Source organism: Molossus molossus, unplaced genomic scaffold (genome assembly GCF_014108415.1).
Source record: "Molossus molossus isolate mMolMol1 unplaced genomic scaffold, mMolMol1.p scaffold_m16_p_10, whole genome shotgun sequence".
In the NCBI taxonomy this organism is placed as follows: Eukaryota; Metazoa; Chordata; class Mammalia; order Chiroptera; family Molossidae; genus Molossus; species Molossus molossus.
Genome location: NW_023425345.1, coordinates 108,773,283 through 108,796,265, shown reverse-complemented (window position 1 = coordinate 108,796,265; position 22,983 = coordinate 108,773,283). Strand labels below are relative to the sequence as shown.

General features: G+C 40.9%; 2 protein-coding genes across 13 annotated transcripts in view; one reads left to right on the top strand and one right to left on the bottom strand.

Moving 5' to 3' along the window:
* XPO4 (exportin 4) overlaps positions 1–22,983 on the bottom strand; it is a 121,428-nt gene that overhangs the window by 49,486 nt on the left and 48,959 nt on the right. For 11 of the 12 annotated variants that reach the window (XM_036251071.1, XM_036251084.1, XM_036251082.1 and 8 more), the window contains 3 exons: positions 11,569–11,681; positions 6,665–6,822; positions 6,243–6,441 (listed from right to left, as the gene is read on the bottom strand). In XM_036251071.1, the coding sequence (XP_036106964.1) occupies positions 6,243–6,441; positions 6,665–6,822; positions 11,569–11,681 (470 nt within the window). The remainder of the gene's footprint in view (positions 1–6,242; positions 6,442–6,664; positions 6,823–11,568; positions 11,682–22,983) is intronic. The other variant, XM_036251073.1, reaches the window with a different exon arrangement.
* Positions 21,813–22,622, top strand: RRP36 (ribosomal RNA processing 36). The gene is given in 5 exon segments (XM_036250752.1): positions 21,813–21,854; positions 21,954–22,228; positions 22,230–22,316; positions 22,318–22,390; positions 22,392–22,622. Coding segments are annotated over 5 exon segments (708 nt in total).

Here is a 22,983-nt window from a genome sequence, read left to right as displayed (position 1 = left end):
TTAAACACTGGTTCTGTGTACACTGAAAAAGTAAGAGCTGACAAGTCAGCGTTGGTAAAATTATAAACCAATAAGAGTTAAATAAAACAAATTTTTCTTAAAGCCTTCTTTTGATTTTTTTTCTATTTATCTTCAGATACAGTGGAAGGGAAGGAGGGAAGAGAGAGAGAGAGAAACATCAATGTGAGAGAAACACACTAATTGGTTGCCTCCCGAACAACCCAACCAGGGCCAGGGACAGAATCGTAACTGAGGTACGTGCCCTTGACCGGAATCGAACCTGCAACTCTTTAGTCCATTGGCCAACACTCTTAACTGCTGAGCCAAACCAGTCAGACCTTTTTTTTAAATCCTCACCTGAGGATATTTTTATATTTATCTTCAAACAGAGTGGGAGAGAGGGGGAGGGAGGGAGGGGGAGAGAGAGAGAGAGAGAGAGAGAAACATCAATGTGAGAGAGACGTCAATTGGTTGCCACCTGCAGGACCCCAACCAGGCCTGGAGACGAACCACAATCAAGGTGCATGGCCTTGGCCAGAACTAAACCTGGGATTTTTTGGTCTGTAGGTCAACACTCTAACAGCTGAGCCAAACCGGCCAGGTCTTAAAGCCTTCTTTTAATGAGAATCTATATTTAAGATATAATAGTAACCAGTTTTCTTCCAAGTACCCTAGTAGAGATCAAGTTACTCTAAGTATTTAAAAGAAGTCCACTTTGCCTGCCTGGTGTGGCGTGATGGATTTTTAGCGCTGTCCCATGCACTGAGAGGTTGCTGATTTGATTCCAGTCAGGACACATGCCCAGGGAGCGAGCAGGAGAATCAATGATTCTCTCTCATCAATGTTTCTATCTCTTTCTCCCCCCTCTCCCTTCTTCTGTATCTTAAAAAAAAAAAAAAAATCAATAAAAATATACTGGAAAAAAAAATGTGCAAGGTTTAAAAAATACTCCTTCATCTCATCTAATTCTTTGCTCTTTCAAGCAGAGAGCGTGAATGCCCATAATGAGCTGGACTGTGCCTTGCTCTCCACAGCATCGCCACCACTAGGTGGGTGTGCTGTGTGGTTTCACAGCAGTCCCACCTCCAGTGAGTGAAGGTGCACTGTGCTGACATCACCATTCTCAAGTAGGCCATGCTTTCCTCCTCATCACTGAAATATCACCCCATTCTGCTTCCTGCTCCTCAGTTTCTAATTTGACTTCAATGTCCTCCTTTTGACCACAACTCCTCTCCACAAAGAACTGTCCATGGAGCTCGAAAAACCAATATTGAATTAATACTGAAGTTTAGTCTGGATGGTGTCCTGAGGGGTTGAGCAATGACCCATGCACCAAGAGGTCACTGGTTCGATTCCCAGTCAAAGCACATGCCCAGGTCGTAGGCCCAACCCCAGTGGGGGCATGCAGGAGGAGGCCAGTCGATGTTCTCTCTCATCAATGTTTCTCTCTCTCTCCCCCTTCCCTTCCTCTCTCTCTAAATTCAATAAAGGGGGTGGGGGTGGGGGGGAGAAGAATGCTGAAGTTTAGCCCTGGCCAATTTGGCTCAGCGGTTAGAGCGTCAGCCTGCGGACCAACGAGTTGCAGTTCGACTCCTATCAAGGGCACGTAGCTTGGTCAGGGTCATGTGGGAGGCAACCAGTTGATGTATCTCTCTCACATCAATGTCTCTCTCTCACCCTCCCACTCTATCTGAAGATAAATCCTCAGGTGAGGATTAAAAAAAAAAAAAAAGAATGCTTAAGTTTAAATGCATCCACTAGATGTTACACTATATAGTGAATTTCTAACAATTTCATCAAGTATCGTTTTCTGTATAACCTCGTATTCCTGGTCTTGAGAATGGGCTACAAATGCACTAAAATTACGTGTGAAGTTAAGTCACTCCTTTACCAGGTCTATCTAACACCGCCTCCCTCTCATGCCAGCATTCAAGCAGCATGATGACCACTTGTGCACTGAACCCAGCATGTCACCAGGGCTGCTCTGTCTGATGAACCTGCTGGAGGCTAAGCTTAAAATTATCTACTGAGAGAAGAAATCAAGAAACCAGAGTACTGAGTTTGAGTCATATTCTCTTCAACTTTTACTGAATTCAAATGCATGTGTTTATAGAATATACAGTTTATAGAATAGCTGACATAATAATATAAACAGCTTTTTTGTTAGGATTTTTCTTTTTTCTTTTTATCCTCACCCGAGGACATTTTTCCATTTTTTTACTCAGAGCGGGAAGGAGAGAGAGGAAGAGAAACATCGATGTGAAAGGGACACATCGAGTGGCCGCCACCCACACGACCCAACCAGGGCCGGGGACAAACTGCAGCCAAGGTACGTGCCCTTAGCGGGAACCGAACCCGGGCCTCTGTGGACCGCAGGCTAACGCTCTAACCGCTGAGCCAAACCGGCCAGGGCTGTTAGGATTTTTCTTTTGCTGCTGTTGTTAACCCTCACTCAAGGACATTTTTTCCACTGATTTTTAGAGAATGGAATGGAGAGAGGGGGAGGAGGAGAAGAGAGAGAGAGAGAGAGAAAGAGAGAGAGAGAGAGAGAGAGAGCGCGCGCGCGCGCGAGTGAGCACGAGCAAGCAACATCAACATGGGAGAGACTCATTGATTGATTGCCTCCATGTGCCCCGACTGGGGCCGGAGATTGAACCTGCAACCCAGGTATGTGCCCTTGACCAGGAATCAAATCCAAGACCCTTCAGTGCACAGGTCATGCTCCAACCACTGGCCAGGGCAGGATTTTAATTTTAAAGTCAATAGTTTCATAACCACAAACATTCTCATCACCTCTTCAGCCCAGCAACAGACAATAATTTGCTACCTGGGGAGCAATGAAAAATTCCTTGACTTCAAGAAGCCACAAGTAATAGCAAGAAATTTTAACAGCCAGGGATGATACGGCTAAAGGCTGGAAATGCTCTTTCAAGCACAGAGTTTCAGGTCACAGCAAGGTGGGGGTCAGTCACAAATAATCTCTTCAGCCCTGGCCAGTTTGGCTCAGCGGTTAGAGCATCGGCCTGCGGTCCGGAGAGACCCGGGTTCGGTTCCCGCTAAGGGCATGTACCTTGGTTGCAGTTTGTCCCCGGCCCTGGTTGGTTGTGCGGGTGGCGACCACTCGATGTGTCCCTTTCACATCGATGTTTCTCTCTCTCTCTGTTCCTCTCTCTCCCTCCCACTCTATCTGAACACAGAATGGAAAAATGTCCTCGAGTGAGGATGATTAAAAAAAAATAAATAAAAAATAATCTCTTCACACGCAGGTGAAAGTCACTGAGCAAGGGCATGCTTCATGAACAAACACAAGCATCAAGAATTTTTCTTCCCACCCTGGCCAGTGTGGCTCAGTTGCCTGGAGCATCGACCCGTACACCAAGAGATTGTGGGGTCAATCCCCAGGTACACGTCCGAGAGGCAACTGATCAATGTTTCTCTCTCTCTCTCTTTCTCCCCCACTTCCTCTAAGACTAACTGAAGAAAAAAAAAAAGAACTTTGTCTATTTAGAAGAATTTTTCTTCCCATCAAGACGCTCTTTCCTTTTTCCTTGCTACAGCAACATAACCAAGATCAGAGACTGAATTTCTAAAAAGGGATACAATCTATGTGTGTTCCTAAATAAGTGTAGTTCTGAAAAAATATCACAATAAAACAAGTTTATATGCTCAATGTTTTCCTATCGGTAATCCTTCTATATTAAAGAAAAATAGGAAACATTTCACAAAATTAAAATTATAAACAAAGCCAATATTAAAATTACTGGTTTGCAAGTTAATCAGGATTGGTAAGCACCCAGACAATGCAGGCTCAGACTTCTGGCACTGATCCACTTCCATTGTGCCGTGTGCAGGCACGCACGCACGCGGTTCACACCCCCTCCCCCACCTACAGCATTCCCTCCAGGGAAGCAATGTTCCCAGGGACGATTACTTGGCTCATGATGTCCTGTCGCCCTCCGAACGTCATGATCTTTCTGTTCCATGCTGACTCCCAAAGCAGTGTCTAGACCCCTCAGTTTTCTACTCTGGCGTAAAAGACTACTCCTCTACCTACTATGCACCCCACCTTGCTCAGCAGCTCTGCATGGTGTGCTGGCACCACAGCCACAGGCCCTCAGGGAGACATGATGTGCCCTCTGTCTCAGAAGCTCCATTCTGGTTCAGGTACTTTGTGCCAGGCGCACCTACGGGCCCTGGACCAGCACGCATGAGACACATGCAAACGGGGAGAGACACGCATGAGGATCTCTTCTGTCACCTGGCAGTTCACCCTGTGGGGTGCTCCCCACTCCAGCCCCTGACTTCATCAACCTCGCCAACACAGCTAGCATGAGTCATGCAAGTTTTACACAAATCTCTTCCCTCTGTCTTTTTCAACAGGTAATGGATTATCGTTTAAAACATTTTTAAATGTCATAAACAGATCAGTTAAAAGAAAATGGATAATGTAAAGAAATAACACTTTTCTTCAGTGACAACTATCAGGTACGTGATAACTACAGCACACCTTCTTATGAAAAACACACTTCGCCCTGGCCGGTTTGGCTCAGCGGTTGGAGCATCGGCCTGCGGTACAGAGAGACCCGGGTTCGGTTCCCGCTAAGGGCACGTACCTTGGTTGCAGTTTGTCCCCGGCCCTGGTTGGTCGTGCGGGTGGCAGCCTCTCGATGTGTCCCTTCACATCGATGTTTCTCTTTCTCTCTCTTCCTCTCTCTCCCTCCCGCTCTATCTAAACAAAAAATGGAAAAATGTCCTCGGGTGAGGATTAGAAAAAAGGAAAAGCACACTTCTCAGAAAGCGTGTCTAGGGTTCTGTATTCTAATATTCTGTATCAGACCTTGGGAGAAAACTGTTGCCAAGTTGTCCGTCTCCTGGTCAAAATAAATAAGCTCTAAACTTAAACTCTGCAAACCAAGAACGCTTTGCATCTTCCAGCAACTCTTCTCTAAAACATTTAGGAGCATCTTTAATCCACAGACAGAAACCAAAGATAGCTGCGTTTTTCAATATGAGATGAGTGTGCTATTTAGCCCATCTGGTTTAGAGAGCACAAAAAGGGGGTACAAAGGACAATTAAACCATGTTAAATGAAACCCGACAGACTCAGAATCTGTGATGGTTTGAAAGGGACTGAATAAAGCTTAAATACTTAGAACTTCCCTGTATTTACAAGCTTAGGACATAATTTCCCTCTGAGAGATTCACATCTCACATATGATGGCTTTAAGCTTACATTCGTCCACTACCTACATTTTTTCCAACATACAGATAATTGCCTCACCTGGTTCCTTTCCTCATCAACCACTAATGCCCAATTACAAAAACACAACCACTCCCAAGCATTTATCCTATGAATTTCTAAGGTGTAAAAAAAACAAAAAACAAAAAACCACTGCCAGGCTCCAACAAGAACTCCGTGAAGGGTCAGTGTGACATTCTAGCAGATATCTATACTCTTTTAACTCTCACAATCTTTTATAGAGCTCCACATTTTGATTCATAAAGAGAGCAGTTCTATAATTTAATAATTACTCTGTAGGGAATAAAACCAACAATTTCACACGATTAATGTGGTTAGTCACAGTAGCTGTCACAAATGCAGCTATGCTGTCAAGGAGTTTTGGTACATGGTTTCAAAATTAAATATAAAATTTGGAAAATATATATTTGAAAACTTTTATCAAAAACATCTTCAGTACTGTTATTGGTCTTCATTTTAATGTAAATTAAATGTTAAGATATACTATTAAACTGTAGCAAAAAAATTAAAGTGCACAGTCTAATCAAAATATGCATGGCTACAACTGTTTGAACCAATAATAATTACATAATTTTCATAAGCCCAAATTTTTAAAATCTCAATAAATATATACAGTTATACATAATCACAATCATACCACAAAATTAGCAGCACCGCTTAACCATAAAGTTTTTATTGTTAAAATAGTTTTTCAACATAATTCCTAATATAAACGTTTCATTCCATTTCCTACATTCAAGCACTAAATTATCACAAAGTTAAAATCTTGATACCAATTTAATCTACTAAAGTGATTTTAATCCACAACTTTTTAAAAGTCACGTTTCCAAAAACAGACTGCCAAATAATTTGCACAAACAAAAATGTGATTTTAACAATAGCTAGAACTCACTTAAAATTATTACGTCATGAGAAATGTCACAAAGGCACAGCAAATTTCCTTTTGAACAACAGACACCATTTATTTCAGAACAGCACTTACCACTTCTTCCAGTGCAGCACTACGCCCAAAAGAACAAGTGAGGTGTGTGAGGCAGTTCACAAAGGATGAGAAAAGTTCACTTGGAATGGCAGTTAAGACGTTTCGAGGGAACACAGTTATCAGGTTGCTGATAATGCTGGAGATCCCCACAGCTTCAGAATCTTCTATTTCAATTCTATAAACCAGGTAACAAGTGTTACTGGTGGTAGAAGACAAGTTACAATAACTCATTTCCAAACATGCAAAAATTATCACCTATCCAATCATTTTTAAAGGCATGTCTCTGTATTAATTTCAAATTACCCACATAACTCAAAATATATAAAGGGGGGGAGGTCACTAACTTCTTTTTTCCACCACTGTTAAACATAAAGAAAAACCTGAAAGTTTCTTTTTCAGTGACAAAGGGCAAGTATACCTACCCATTGATAGTACTCAGTAAACCCTCAATGAAGTGTGCTAGGTAGTCAACCTGTGCTCCTTCATCGGGGAAGACAGGTCCATGCAAAGAAGCTAACTGGGCGAGGCACTGCAGAGAATCTTGTGCCATATCCGAATCTTCTCTGATTTTTCGATGTACCTGTTAGAAAGAATTACTAATCCATAAAAATAAATTCTTCTTTTGTAAGGGTCATGTGACTATCATGCCGAATGAGGTAAGAGAAAACTTCACAGTAGCTGGTTATTTCTAGAAAATTAATTCCTGAATCAAGCTAAATTTGATAATGTCCTGCAGTCCACTTTACATTATTGGCCATGATTTTAAACATATCAATTAATTTTAACTGAGGGCTACCTACATTTTGAACATTGAACTGTCTCCAGCATGTTATGACAAAGAGAGAAACAGATGCCAGCCAGTCAGACATAGTGCTTCTTCTAAAAACAGCAACAACGACAGTCATCTGTATTATGCTAGCTATGCCTCGCTACAGCTCCTTGCTAAAGTTAGCAGACAAGTTCAATCAGGAGTATACAGATGCTGCTTTAGTGGAAGTAAATAGCTGCACATGGAGAAAACCAATATACCATTCAATTCCTAGACATTCATTCATTCAACTGATATAATGCACTTTCTCAACAACTCTGAGACTGCCTAAAATTTGTTTCAATCTCATTTTATCATACATCATTAATAAACACAATATTTTAAAATAAAAATTGTATTCAAATTATATTTAAATCCACTTTAAACCTCATCTAGATTTTATTTCAATGTTGCAATACCGACATGAAACACCAGTATGTACAATGTTCCATAGAAGGAAGTGCTCCCAAAATACTGCTCTCTAATTTTATAGTGTTACTACTATTCTCAGATTTTAAAGATGCTTCATTTCTGTGAGCTGACCTAATTAAAACAGCCAAGGAAAACAGTGAAGAAGTTGTGAATGTTTTCTACTTTCCACGAGCATTTGACTTCTTCAGCCCTCCTTTTCCTACACAACTCTCTCTGCTTTCTCGATGTAACGTAATTGTAAACATTTATTCTCTATTTGTTTCAGGCTACGGTCACTTTGACTCTGCAAATCACAATAATTACTTGAAGTGAAAACATTTCTCTTAAGTAGTCACTGGTATAGTGCTGGGACACAGTGAACAGATTATTTAAAAAATCCTTATTCAGCCCTGGCCAGTTTGGCTCAGTAGTTAGAGCGTCAGCCTGCAGACCAATGAATCAATTCCGGTCAAGGGCACGTACCTTGGTTGCGGTTCGTCCCCAGCCCTGGTTGGGTTGTGTAGGAGGCAGCTAGTCGATGTGTCTCTCTCAGATCGGTGCTTCTCTCTCTCTCCCTTCCACTCTATCTGATGATAAATAGAAAAATATCCTCGGGCGAGGAATAAAAAAAAAATCCTTATTCACTGCTGGTTCTATTAAGCTTTAATCCCTGAACTTCTTAGGGTTCTAAGAAATTTAAAATAATAAAAAGTCATAAACTGAACTGATCTACTGACATATTTAAACTATGTTATCCTCTCTGGTCTAAAGTAGTGGTTGGCAAACCACATCCCACAGGCCTACTGGCCTCCCGTCCATTGTGTATGGCTGTGGCTTTACATCTTTATAGCAGCTAGGGGGTGGGAAGGAGATCTAAGAATATTTCAAGACATGTAAAAATTACACAAAATCCACATTTTAAGCAGTTCACAAAGCTTCACTGGAACATGCCACGTTTATGTGTCTGGGTATTGTCTATGGCCGTTCTGTACCACACTTACAATGGCAGAGCCGAAGAGCTGCTCAGAGAACACACGACCCGAAGTCTGATATTCACAAGGGCCTTTACAAAGTTTGCCAACCCCTGGTCTAGAACACCACAAATGTTTTCCAAAATATATTCTGTATTTTAAGTTCTATATAGTAAATTTAAAGTACAATACACAAATTTCTAAGTCTATATTGTCTAATTCATGAAATTTTGGCCACAACTCATTTGGAAGTTCATTGTTTTAAAACTGTAACTAAATTTCTGTCATTATGTCTTTGCATCTCACCAACATGAAACATGTTATCCAGGGATACATAACAATAGATATAATGCAATCTGGGACAACAGTGGGTTTCTTCTCTGCCTAGAGACCCAAATGGTTGCTTGTTCCTGGCCCTGTAGTGACAAATCAAAAGGAAGAAGACCTTCACTTAAATAACTAATATTGACTATGTAATAAAATAAAAATAAGGAACTATCCTCAGAACCTACCTGTACTGTTCTCTGAAATATGAGCCACAAAGAACCCATGATAAACCAATAATTCTTACATTACAGTACGTTCATGTCCTTCTTCCAATGTCAGCATTACAAAGGAGTTCTACCATATCAGAACTACATTCTACACATTTAAAACTGAACTCATCACCCAAAAAGGAAAGAAGCAGAGGGATCAGGAAAAGTCAAGTCTAGCAGAACACCCAGAGAAATGAACTGTGATGAAGATGAAGGCAAAGAGCAGAGAGAGCCAGTGAATGAGGTGACGATTTCTATGGAACAGGCTGACCCTGAGATGTCTGTGGACCTTCCAAATCCAAACCTCCAGTAAGCACTGGGATTATAAGGCCCTGGACTCTGGAGCAGCCTGTGCTGAATATAGACCTAGGAGTCATCAGTGTAGAAGTGGTGTCTGAGGTCCTACGCGGGGAAGGGGCAGCTCAAGGAGAGGGTATGCAGTCAGCAAAATTGAGAACTGACATAGAAAAAAGAATCTGACAAAGAGGAGGAAGGATTAATAAGACTGGCTTTTCCAACACCTTATGAAAGAGAGAAAAACAGAGAAGTCTATAAACTTCAGAGGGTCAAATAAATACTTTAGGTTTAAAGTATTCCTAAATGCAGATCATCAATATACTCCAAGTCTTGATTCCATGCAATAGTATATTTACATTTATTCAATACAGAAACAGTAATAACTCATGGAAAACTGCTTTCAATTAGGTAATGAATCATATAATTGAAAATATATTTAACAAAAACTGAATGAAATTTAAGATTAGCAATTGTCATTTTTCTAACAAATAAAATTTAAATTGTTTATAAACTGCTTAAATGAAAGTCAGAGGCCACAAACACACAGCTGTTGAAATAACAAAATGAAAAAGGGTTAACTTTCAAATTCGAAAGTTATTTGCACGTGGTGTTCCGCAGCTGACAGGAGCAGCTGTCTGGTTTGTGGAGACAGCTGTTCAGATCTGGAGTCGCAGTTTCCAGGGCTGCCGGCAAGTTTTCCACCTTTTCACGAACTGTTGGAGTGGGGTCTACTTTCAGCCGCGTGAGCAATACAAAGATCTGAACTTGGATCCATATCAAAACAATTTCTGTCACATGAGGCAGGCAACAGAATTTTTCAATTTAGTTACAATGATCTCTTTGATAATGACAGTGTTTTTCTGATTTAAAGTAAAAAATAAAAATAAAGGTAATGCTTAGTCTGAACCTTTTCACAGAAAACACCTTAATACACCTATGGATGAGAAACCTCATTCTAGAGATTTTTAAATATATACAATGTTTTAAATGGTTCAATAAAAAAAGCAACACAGTTGTAACACTAATAAATAATATTTTAAAAACATGAAGAGGTAAGACAGTATAATTAATGTTTGGAGTTAAGCAAAACAGTCTTTTCTTCTTTTTAATTGGTCTTTATTTGGGCCTTTGCCTTAGTCATTAAATCTGACTGAACTATATGCTCATGCCATAACATCATTCAGCCTCCAACACACACACACACACACACACATACACACGTGCATGTGAGTATTTTTTCCCAGCTTCTCACTGTTATATTGGGGTTGTGAGCAAACATGGAACAAACTGCTTACTTCTTTATATTTAGCAAATAAGAAACAGCCCTATTTAAATTTATAGTTAACTTATATGCATATATACATATATGCATAACTAATGGACAAAGACAATAGTATGGGGAAGGCGGGGGGGGGGGGGGGCGGGGAGCAAGGAGGAGAGGGTCAGTGGCAGGGGGAGGACATTTGTAATACTTTCAACAGTAAAAATTTTTTAAAAAGAGAAAAATAAACAAAGTTATTTGTATGCAATAACCCTAAATTCACCCATGACTTTATACATAAAAAGTACACTACTCTAGAGCAGTTCTCAAAATATGGTCCAGGGATCCCTAGGAGTACCTATGACCCTGCCAAGTTGTCTCTAAGGACAAAACTGCTTTCCTAGAATATGAAACAACATCTGTCTTCTCCATCCTACTGTCACACATGTAGCCACTGGAGCTTCCCCGAGGCTACACGAGGTGTGTGCTACTGCAACCAGCTGAACACAGGAGCACACACGAGATCGGCTGTCTTGTATTAAACTGACATCAGATAGATTTGCAAAATATGTACAGTGCTACTCTTCTCATTAAACTTTATTTCCCCAAAATATGCTATTTGTTCATTAAAATATTATTATTATGTCATGGATTGGTATGGCTATTTTTAAATCAATAAATTATTTTTAAAGTTCTCAGTTTGAATTTTTCAATAGGACAAATATTAATAGGTATAACCCACATAAACAAAAGCTCTTTGGAATCCTCAATAAAATTTTTAAGAGTATAAAGGGGTCAAGACCAAAAAGTTTGAGAACTTCAGGTCTAGGATATTAAGCCCCTCATAATTCTAGACACTTCTATAAATTAGCAAGAACATTTCTTTGTAATTTCTATTTGAGCAGATACATTGACTGGAACAAAAGGCTTCAGAGGACAAAAGTGATTTGTGCATTTTTACCTAAGAAAACTACAGAAGCATATACTCCTTTAGTGAGCCTTTCCATGACCTCTATTGCCGGAGAGGAAAGGTATGACTTACTGTAAAGAAAAGCTCCATGACTCTGCTGTCCAGAAGGGTCTCCCGCCAGGACTCCGTTGGCTTTAACAGCACATTTTGTGAGGATTCAAACATGGCTATATAATGTCTGCCCAGTTATCTGGTGTCAAGGTCAACAACAATAACATTCTTACTTTGTCTAAAGTATAAATATACCCTAAATATAACAGGAGCCATCCAGAAAGAATGTAATGGAAACAGTTTAAGCCTCTTCACATATGCTACATAATTCATGCATGAAGCTTAGGAATAAAAGGCATTAAGTGCTGAAAAAAAGAATGCTATAGGAATGTAAGATAACAGTGTCATTGTAATGATATAGCACACTGCAGGAATACAGAAACTTTGATGACCAGAGATCTTAACAGTGGCGACAGAAGGAAGAACACTCATGCAAAACAGATGCAAAAATATATACAAAATAACAGAAATCAATGTCTGCATGTTTATTCCATCATTCCCCTGATCCCCAATATCTTGTAATAGCTGAATCCTCACGTACAAAATGTAAGTCTTACATAGTCGACTTGGGAAAATAGCATTTCTCCAAAAGAAATATATTCAAGAACAAACATCTATCACATTGAAGAAGAGAAACTACCATATCACGGTAATCAAATACCAATTCAGCACAAAGCAATACTAGGTTCACATAAAACTCTATCAATACTCATTTTAAAACCCTACAGACTAAAAATCAGTTTGTATGATGTTCGGGTGTTCCAAATCAAATATACTTCTAAAAGAATACTCCCTATAAGGGGGGTGGGAAGAAATAAATCAAAGAACTTATATGCATATATGCATAACCAATGGACACAGACAACAGTGTGGGGAAAGGCAGGAGAGAGGCAGGAGTGGGGAGGAGGAAATCAATAGGGGGAAAAGGAGGAACATCTGTAATATAGTCAACAATAAAGGTAAGTTTAAAAAAATAAAAATAAAAGAATACTGCCTTTGCCATACGTAAGTCACCACAATATATTTACAAGAGTTTATGAACATAACTCACTCAGTGACACTGACATGGCCGAGGTCTTTCAGAACTGGAAGGTTTTGGGGCCTAAAGACAGTAAGTAACTCTGCCTATCCCACAGCTCATCAAATGCTCAGCTGAAATAAATCCACTAGGCTATGTTCTCATCACCGCATGAGAAATTGCAACAACAGTTATCCAAACCTACAGCTTGCAAAGCTTAGATATAACCGAAGTTAAAATGCTGTAATTTCATTAAAGTCCAAATCATTAACAGAGAACATCAAAGGCTGTAAAAATGCTTTGGAAACCACTTTAAAAGATTACTGCATAACCCCCTTTTTAAATCTCTAATGTTACTTTGTGTCTAAAGAGCTGGGGAGCACTGCTACTAGTTTCAGAAGAGAGTCGGCTTGCTGGATTTTGAAAGATCACTCACTCCACTCAATGGATGAATAAAAGTAAGACTCAAACCACCAGATCCATCTCAGTTCCTCACCTGCCCCCTTGTGGAGGTGCAGGGAGAGTCCAATGCCAAAAGAAAGAAATTGTTGGAACTCAATAAAGCCAGCCTGAATTTAAAGAGAGAAAAGAGCCCTGGTCTGTTTGGCTCAATAGTTAGGGCATTACCAATTACTCATAACCAATGAGTCACGGGTTTGATTCCGGCCAAGGGCATGGGCCACAGTTTCGATTCGTCCCGGGCCCTGGTTGGGATCATGTGGGAGGCGGCCAGTCGATGTGTCCCTTTCACGTCGACATTTCTCTTTCTTTCTCTCTCTCCCCCACTCTATCTGAACAAAAATAGAAAGATAAAAATAAATAAATAAAATAGAGAAAAGAGCCCTGGCCAGTCTAGCTCAGCAGTTAGAGAGTCAGACTTCAGACTGAGGGGTCTCGAGTTCAATTCTCAGTCAAGGGCACATACCTGGGTTGCAGGTTTGATCCATGGCCCCAGTTGGGGTCATGCGCGAGGCAACCAATTGATCTCTCTCACATGAATGCTTCTGTCTCTGTCTTTGTCTCTCTCCCCCTCCCTTCTTCTACTCTATCTGAAAATCAATGGGAAAATATCCTTGGGTGAGAATTAACTAAAAAATAAAATAAAGAGAGAAATGAAGTCAATCCATGAATACTGTTTTCATTTCCAGTGTGCTAACATTTTATAAAATGATCTCATGTTCTCACTAGCTGTTAACAATGTGAGCTTCACTCACAATATAACACCCTGACTGAACACTAGGTCTTTCTACATATGATTTTGTTTTCCAACTCAGAACCTGGAAGGGGTTTTCTGATACAAAGTCTGCCTTTCATCACGAAAGCTCACTTATAAGGCACCGCATTCACAAAGAGTCACGCTGATTTTCTTGGAAGAACCACCATCCCTATTAGTCAGCCTAGTGCTACCACTAACAATACCACATTCTCATTATGAAAATGCCCATATCCTAGTTTGTATAAGATGTACCCATGTAGCTTAATTGCAAATAATATCTATTTTAAAAAAGTAATTATCCCAAAAAGCATTTTAATAAAAACTTAAACATAAAAACAAGAAAAAGAACAGTACAGCCCGGCTGGTGTGGCTCAGTGGTTGAGCATCGACCCATGCACCAAGAGGTCACCGGTTCAATTCCCAGTCAGGGCACATGCCCATATAGTGAACCCGATCCCCAGTGGGGGGCATGAGGGAGGCAGCCAATGAATGTTCTTTCTCATCGATGTTTCTATCTCTCTCTCCCTCTCCTTTCTTCTCTCTCTAAATATCAGTTAAAAAAAAATTAAAAAAAAAAAAAAAAGAACAGTATAATAACGAATGGAACAAAACTTTTAATAATGTTATTCCAACAAGAAATGTATGTTTTAATTAGCAGATTGTATGGGGAAACTGCTGAAGTTATTGCCTCCAAATAGGAGACTAGGACTCTTCTGTGTTACCTGAAAGATTACTATGTATGTTCAGGTATTACTTCTCAATTTTAAAACTAGTAAGAAGTATATTACAATATGAATAGAATACTGAAATACATTCAAAATGATGTAAAGAATTAGAATAATCCAAATTTTAATGTGGTATTACCAATTAATTGACTATTTTTGTATGTGTAGAAGACTCCAAAATACTCCTCCTCCCCCTGGTGATTCTTAATGTAGAATATTATTAAGATAAAACATAAAGCCCTGGCCGTTTTGGCTCAGCGGTTAGAGCATCAGCCTGCGGTCCGGAGAGACCCGGGTTCAGTTCCCACTAAGGGCACATACCTCGGTTGCAGTTTGTCCCCGGCCCTGGTTGGTTGTGCGGGTGGCAGCCACTCGATGTGTCCCTTTCACATCGATGTTTCTCTCTCTCTCTGTTCCTCTCTCTCCCTCCCACTCTACCTGAACAAAAAATGGAAAAATGTCCTCGGGTGAGGATGATAAAAAAAAAATAATAATTAAAAAAAAAAAGATAAAACATAAAGACTACATTAAAACTGAGAAATCTAAGATTCTATTCTTTTTGCGGGGGAGGGGCATTTCCTTTGTAGTTCTAACTAGCTGGCCACTCCCCTGCACCACTGTTGATGTCATCTATGATGTCATGAGGGCGGTGGTCATCAACACTGCAGCCCACAGACTGAGCAGGCCTCACAATCTAATGTTTCCAGAGAGTTCTCTAGCTACAGATCAGTGCTGCATTTGTCAGGCAACATAACATTAATAATCTCATCAGAAGTGATATTTTCACTGTGCTTAATGTTTTTTTTTTTTTGCTTCTTTCTGTCTCTTGGCGGTTTTTTGATGACCAGGGCAGAGGCTAGGTACTATCCCAATCTGGGCCTGTATGTTCTGAACGGTCAGTTTCACTGTAATCCTCAGACCCTTCCAATCACTGGTTGTCTTCGGCAATGTCATCACCAACCTTTTCTGGAGATAGACCCAGGGAACAATCCTGGGGGTGAGGGCAGCATGACACTGACTTCCCCACCAGTGCACCTCAGGTATACGACTTAGATCTCACAGGGGTCAAGATTCAGTGGCATGGTGGAGGTGGCTGGTGTCAGATGAACCCAGATTTGGGACAACGGAGGAAAAGATGCACCTAAGCCTCCTCTGAGCCAAAAAAAGAAATCTAGGACTTCTATCCTTAAGACAAAATTTTTTTAAATGATTTCAAGTTTGAATAAAGCAATAATTGCTGTTAAAAACAACAGCTTTAGCCCTGGCCAGTTTGGCTCAGTGGTTAGAGCGTCGGTCCACAGACCAAAGAGTCCCGGGTTCGGTTCCTGCTAAGGGCATATACCTTGATTGCGGTCGGTCCCTGGCCCCTGTGGGTGGCAAACAGTCGATGGGTCTCTCTCACATCAATGTCTCCCCCCCCCGCCACTCTATCTGAAGATAAATGCAAAAAATGTCCTCGGGTGTGGATAAAAAAAACAGTTTTAAATATAATAATAGTTCCCTTTTCAAAGCTTTCAAGTTTTAGTTTATAATACTACGTTGACATGTCATAATATCTGGACATTATATGGCTTTATCTTTTTTATCCAAATATGTCACCAATGAAAGACAAGTCTAACAAGTAAGTGATTTCTTTTAGTAATTATTTATTATACGTATTATATGCTTGTCAGATTTTAGAACACATATGAATCACAACAGATTAATACTAAATAGTTATCATTTACCAAAATTTAAATCAGATTTATCCTCAGATATTGGGCGGGGGGTGGAGAAAGAGAAACATCAGTGTGAAAGAGACACATCGACTGGTTGCCACCCACATAACCCCAACTGGGGCCAAGGACAAACTGTAACCGAGGTACGTGCCCTTAGCGGGAACCGAACCTAGGTCTCTCTGGTCCGCAGGCCAACACTCTAACTGCTGAGCCAAACTGGCCGGGGTTCAATCAGGTTTTTATTTTTATTTTATTTTATTTTTTATCCTCACCCGAGGACATTTTTCCATTTTTTGTTCAGACAGAGTGGGAGGGAGAGAGAAACATCAACATGAAAGGGACACATTGAGTGGCTGCCACCCACACAACCAACCAGGGCTGGGGACAAACTGCAACTGAGGTATGTGCCCTTAGCGGGAACCGAACCCGGGTCTCTCTGGATCGCGGGCCAGTGTTCTAACTGCTGAGCCAAACTGGCCAGGGCTAAAGATAAAATTTAAAAAGAAAGAATTTTCTTGGGCTATGGCTTTACATACTCTTCTAAAATGAACAATGAACTTGGATAATTTATATATTATATCATAATAATTCATTTGTAACCAAATAAAATAAAAGTCAACCAATAAGACAGCCATACAGTGCTACTTTCAGTCTTTTAATAATCCTGTCCTTTTAAAAAATTGTCTTCAACATCTCGTACTTCATCTTCCCATGTTTTCACCAAATTCAAGAATCAGGAGTTACAATATGATGATTTTTCTGTCACTGTATCATATCCAAGCCACAGTGATCCTACCTAGCTCTGACATTTTCCATTTAGGAAAGCTCACCACGTCTGAGAAGCCAAAGGCACACAAACTACAGCACCTGCCCTGCTCCATAGCTGCATGACCAGAGACAAGCACAGCCAGGCCCCAGCCAGAAGGACGGAGCTTGATCACACACTGCTACTGACTGTCCTGGAAAAATCACACCGGGTCTTCAGTCTTGGACAACAAACCATATTATCACAAGTACATGTCTCTTAGCATGAGGGGGAAAAGCCATCTTTAGAAATATACCTGTTCTTATATATACAATGGGTTCTTGTTCATTTATTAACATCTTCAGTAAGGTATCATTTGTGCTGGTGAATGACAGCAAAAAGACAATTAAATGAGCCATATAATATCTAAAAACTGTCCTCAAGCAAATATGAAGAGTATGAAATTTCCCACTGCCAATTCTTATAGTAAGTACTTCACAATACATGCTTGTGGCAACAATGGACGTTTTACCAAAGTAATAAATAATTTCTCCATCCTCCCATATTCTTTTTATGCTACCTCATTAATAAAAACAAAGCTTCAGAAGCAAGGGAAGCCCAGTTTTTCGTAACAAAAACTGCTACTTCTCGTCTGGCATAACACAAATGCCATGTGCCAATCTCACAGACGGCACTAGTACCAGGAACCAGAAGTCCTCTGAAATAAAGGAGAGCTGACCTCACCGGGAGGCTTTCCCAGGCCTTACCTCCAAATAATAATGCTGACTTTATAGGAAATCCTAGTTTAGGTGAAGACGTCTATATCCCACTACTATTTTATGATCCAGTTAACTTTCCCCAAGAGATTGAAGGTAAAATTTTTTTTTTACCAAACCAAATCAGATCCACAAAAATAGAATACCAATAAAAGGCAGTGTAACCCAACTAAAAATAGATGTATCCCTGAAGCCAACATACCAAACATACCTGCCAAACATTCTTATTACAAAACGGTATTGTCATTTATGATGAGCATTGCCAAAACCCTTAAGCATTCACGGATACCAGGTGAACCACTAGCTAAACAATATTAGCAGCATAAACAGATACCCAAGAACTGAGATAATACTTCTGAAACACCTCACCTCAATAATTAAATAACACATACTGTTAAACATCTGTTACTATGTGCTAGACACTGTGCAAGGTGCTAGCAATACAGTGAGCAAAGCGTGACCTGTGCCTGCGTGAGCTCCCAAACCCGTGGGTGAACATGTAGTATTCAAGTCAGCTAACAAATGAGTGAGGAGTGAGCCAAGTGGAAGTAAAGCATATGTAACACGCATATGAGAAGCCACAGCACAAGAAGCCTGACCTGGTCTAGGGTACACACCTGAGGTGCAATTAGGAGGTGACTAGGCAGAAGGGTACAAGGTGCCCAGGGAGAGAATTCCTGTGTGAAGGTGCCAGGGCGAAGGAAACAGGACCTGCAGTGCAGTTCTAACTGGGAGAGCACAGAAGAGAGCTTTGAGAGGGAGGCAGAGATCAGACCATCCAGGCTCTCAGAGCCCATTTTTAAATGGGGATGATGGCCATAGGACAAGGACACTCTCTTTGGACAGCAGTGACCTAAAACAATAAAAAGCAGGTGGCTTTCATCCAGTTTCTTTTGAGAGAGAGAGACAGGGCACGATAACTATGAAATGAGCTCACTGGGCCAGGGTGACTTTAACATCCACCAAATCTCAGGAGCTGTAGCCTTTGTACCACATCCAGGTCTACAGGAGAGGAGACTACATAAATCACCTTCTACACACACAAAGTCTACATTTAATAATCCTTTTTAAAAAAAGTTTGCAGACCACATCATGTATATAAAAAAGAAATTTAAATCCACTAAAAATAGTACCTGAGCTAATAAACAAGTTTAGCAAGGTTACATAGTACAAGATCAAAAATAAAATGTTTATTTCTATACTCTGGCAATGAATGATCTGAAAATAAAAAATTAACTCTGTTTACAACGGAATTAAAAAGAATAAAATACTCAGAAATAAATTCAACAAAAGAAGTCTAAACCTTCTATTCTGTGAAAACTATAAAACAGTGTTGGAAAAAAGTTAAAGATCTAAATAAACAAAAAGACCTCATGCTTATGGATCAAACATGGCAACATTCCCAAATTGATCTGTGCCTCAACACAATCCCTGTGCACAATATCAGGTGCCCTTTTTTTTTGCAGAAATAGAAACTGATCCTAAATTTCATGTGAAAATGCAAAGAAGAAAAAATAACCTTAAAGAAGAACAAAGGTGGAGGACTCACACTTCCTGATTTCAAAACTTATTACAAAGCTACAATAAACAAGACAGTGTGGCCCAGCAGGTGTGGCTCAGTGGTTGAGCATCAACCATGCACCAAGAGGTCACCAGTCCGATTCCCGGTCAGGACACATGCCCAGGTTGTGGGCCTGATTCCCAGTGGGGAGCGTGCAGGAGGCGGCCAATCAATGTTCTCTCTCATCAATGTTTCTATCTCTCTCCCTCTCCCTTCCTCTGTTTCTAAAATCAATGAAGAAAAAAAATTTTTTTAATAATAATAAAAAAAAGACAGTGTGGTACTGGCATAAATTCAAACCAATAGAACAGAATTCAGAAGCCAGAAATATACCATTACATTTACAGTCAGGTGATTTTACACAAATTGGATCCTTACTTATACTGTACACACAAAAAAATTTAAAATGGATGACAGAACTAATGTAAGGGCTAAAACTATAAAACGCTTAGAAGAAATAAAGATTAAATCTTTGTGACCTTGCCCTGGCTGGTTTAGCTCAGCTGCTGGAGTGGTAGCCCACATACCAAAGAGTCGTGGGTTCAATTCTAGTCAAGGGCACATACCTCAGTTGCGGTTTGGTCCCCAGCCCTGTCAGGGTTGTTCAAGAGGCAGCCAGTTGATGTGTCTCTCTCACACTGATGTTTCTCTCTCTCTCTTCTTTTCTCTCCCCCTCCCTCCCTCACCCCCTCCTACTCTATCTGAAGATTAATGAAAAAATATCCTCAAGTGAGGATAAAAAAAAATCTTTATGGCCCTGGCCGGTTTGGCTCAGCGGTTAGAGCGTCCGCCTGCGGTCCAGAGAGGCCCGGGTTCGGTTCCCGCTAAGGGCACGTACTTCGGCTGCAGTTTGTCCCTGGCCCTGGTTGGTCGTGCGGGTGGCAGCCACTCGATGTGTCCCTTTCGCATTGATGTTTCTCTCTCTCTCTCTTCCTCTCTCTCCCTCCCACTCTATCTGTACAAAAAATGGAAAAATGTCCTCGGGTGAGAATAAAAAAAAAAAAAAAATCTTTATGACCTTAAGGACAAGAACAAAGTCTAAGAACTGATACAACTCCAATTTACTTTAAAGCAATAGTAATCAAGACAATGTACTGTTAACAAAAGAACAGAAGATAGATTCAGTGACACAGAATAGAGAGCCCAGAAACAGACCCACACAGATGTAGTCAAAGGATCTTTGACAAAAGAGCAATGGCAACACAATGTAGAAATAATAGTCTTTTCAACAAATGGTGCCGCAACTGGACATCCACATGTAAGAAATGAGTATCTAGACACAAACCTTGTCCTATACCCTTCATAAATATAAACTCAGAATGGATCATAGGCCTAAATATAAAACACAAAACTAATAATATCCCTAGAAGATAACATGAGAAAAAAACTACGTGACCTTGATAGGGGTTTGGCAACGATTTTTAGATATAACACAAAAGGTGTGATCATGAAAGAATTAGTAGGCGGAATTTCATTACAATCAAATACTTTTGCTCTGTGAAAGACAATGTCCAGAGAATAAGATGATATGCTAGACTGGAAGAAAATGTTTGCAGAACATATTTCTGATAAAAGACTTATTCAAAATATACAAAAAATAAAATTCAACAATAAGAAAATAAACAGCCTGATTAAAAAATGGGCCAAAGACTTTAACAGACACCTCACCAAAGAAGATGTAGAGAAGATACAAACAAGATGCACAGGCGCAGACACGCACAAGATGCACAGGCGCAGACATCACAACAAGACGCACAGGCGCAGACACGCACAAGATGCACAGGCGCAGACACGCACAACAAGATGCACAGGTGCAGACACGCACATGAAAAGACACTCCTCACCGCGTGTCGTGAGGGAAGTGCAAATTACAATGAGAGACTACTGCACACCTATCAGAACGCCCCAAATCCAGAGCACTGACATCACCCCATGCTGCTGAGGATGCAGAGCGATAGGAACCCTCACCTGCTGGTGGATTCCAACGATGCAGCCACTTTGTAAACATTTGGCAGTTTCCTATAAAACTAAATATACTCTTTTTTTTAAATCCTTACCTGAGGACATTTTCCCATTTTTTGTTCGGATAGAGTGGGAAGGAGAGAGATGAAGAGAGAGAGAGAGAGAGAAACATCGATGTGAGAGAGACACATAGAGTGGTTGCCACCCACATGACCCCAACCGGGGCCGAGGACAAACTGCAACCGAGGTACATGCCCTTAGCGGGAACCAAACCCTGGTCTCTGTGGACCGCGGGCCGACGCTCTAACTGCTGAGCCAAACCTGCCAGGGTAAAACTAAATATGCTCTTACCAGCAACTGTGCTTCCTTGGTATTGACCCAAAGGAGATGAAATATTTATGTCCACACAAAAACCTACATGTGGGTGGTTTTTCATAATTGCCAAAACTTGGAAGCAATCAAGATATCCTTCCTGGCTGGTTTTGCCCAGTGGTTAGAGCATGGCCTGCAGACCAGAGTCCCAGGTTCAATTCCGGTCAAGGATATGATCCTCCACTGCAGTTCGTCCACGGCCCCAACTGTGCAGGTGGCAACCAATCTATGTTTCTCTCTCTCCCTCCTACTCTGTCTGAAGATAAATGTAAAAATAACCTCAGATGAGGATTTTTAAAAAAAGTCCTTCCAGGCCAATGCCAAGAGAAAGCTCCATGCCTGGGCAGCCACTGACTCCCCGAAAGCCAGGAATGGTGGGGAAGACAGTGGGAACCTGGTGCCCAGGGACCTGCAGAAAGACACATCTAACATGTCATTTGAGGAGCCACTGGAATTGCAGAGCCAAGTGGGGACTAAGACATACAAACAATTGGCAGCTGGGAACAGCCCTAAGAAGCAAGGTTCTAGACCACCAATCCAAAATGGATATATTGCAGATAAGCACAGGCCTTTGGAAATGTCAAAGTTGGGTGCCATTTTTGTATCAAGTTGTCCCCATCAGTAAGAAGAAGGTAGTCTGGGACTCCTGTTTTGACGATTTGTCAGGGGAATACAATCGTGGAAGTGTTGAATGACATCCGAGCCAAAGAGAAAGAACTTGTGAAAAAGCAACTGAAGAAGCACTGTTCAGAGGGAGGAGCATGCGGAACTGCAGCAGCCACTTCAGTGAATGGAGCAGCAAGAAATGGCCCAGGAGGACTGAACGTGGCAGAAGGAGCGGTGCCTGGCTCTGAAGCAGGAGCCGCGCCATCAGGCCCAGCAGGGCCATCGTCTGTACTTCCTCAAGAAATCTGAAGAGCGCCAATTGGCCCTAGCTGAGAAGTTCAAGGAGCTGAAACACAGCAAGACACTAGATACCTGACCTCAGCTCTGCTATGCCCCAGTGAGCAATGGATCTGTGGGGACAGACCTGGGCTTGGCATGTGCTGGATCTTTCCCATTCAAGGACAAGGATCACAACTGCCCTCGAACTACATTGGCTCAGAGATGGCTGGAGGGTTCTTGGACTGCCCCAGGACTGGACTAGAAGAACAGCTCAGTCTTCTGCCATGCCACACGTCCTCTGCTTGGATTTGGTTCATCATGTCCTCATGTCCTCCCATCCTTGCCTTAAACCAATGATTCTGGTATAGAAAAAAAAAAGGGTCAGTGGCCTTAGGACTGGTAAAGACCATGGAGTCTGCTGATGGCTCCAGTTAAATAAACATTCTTGTTACTAAGAA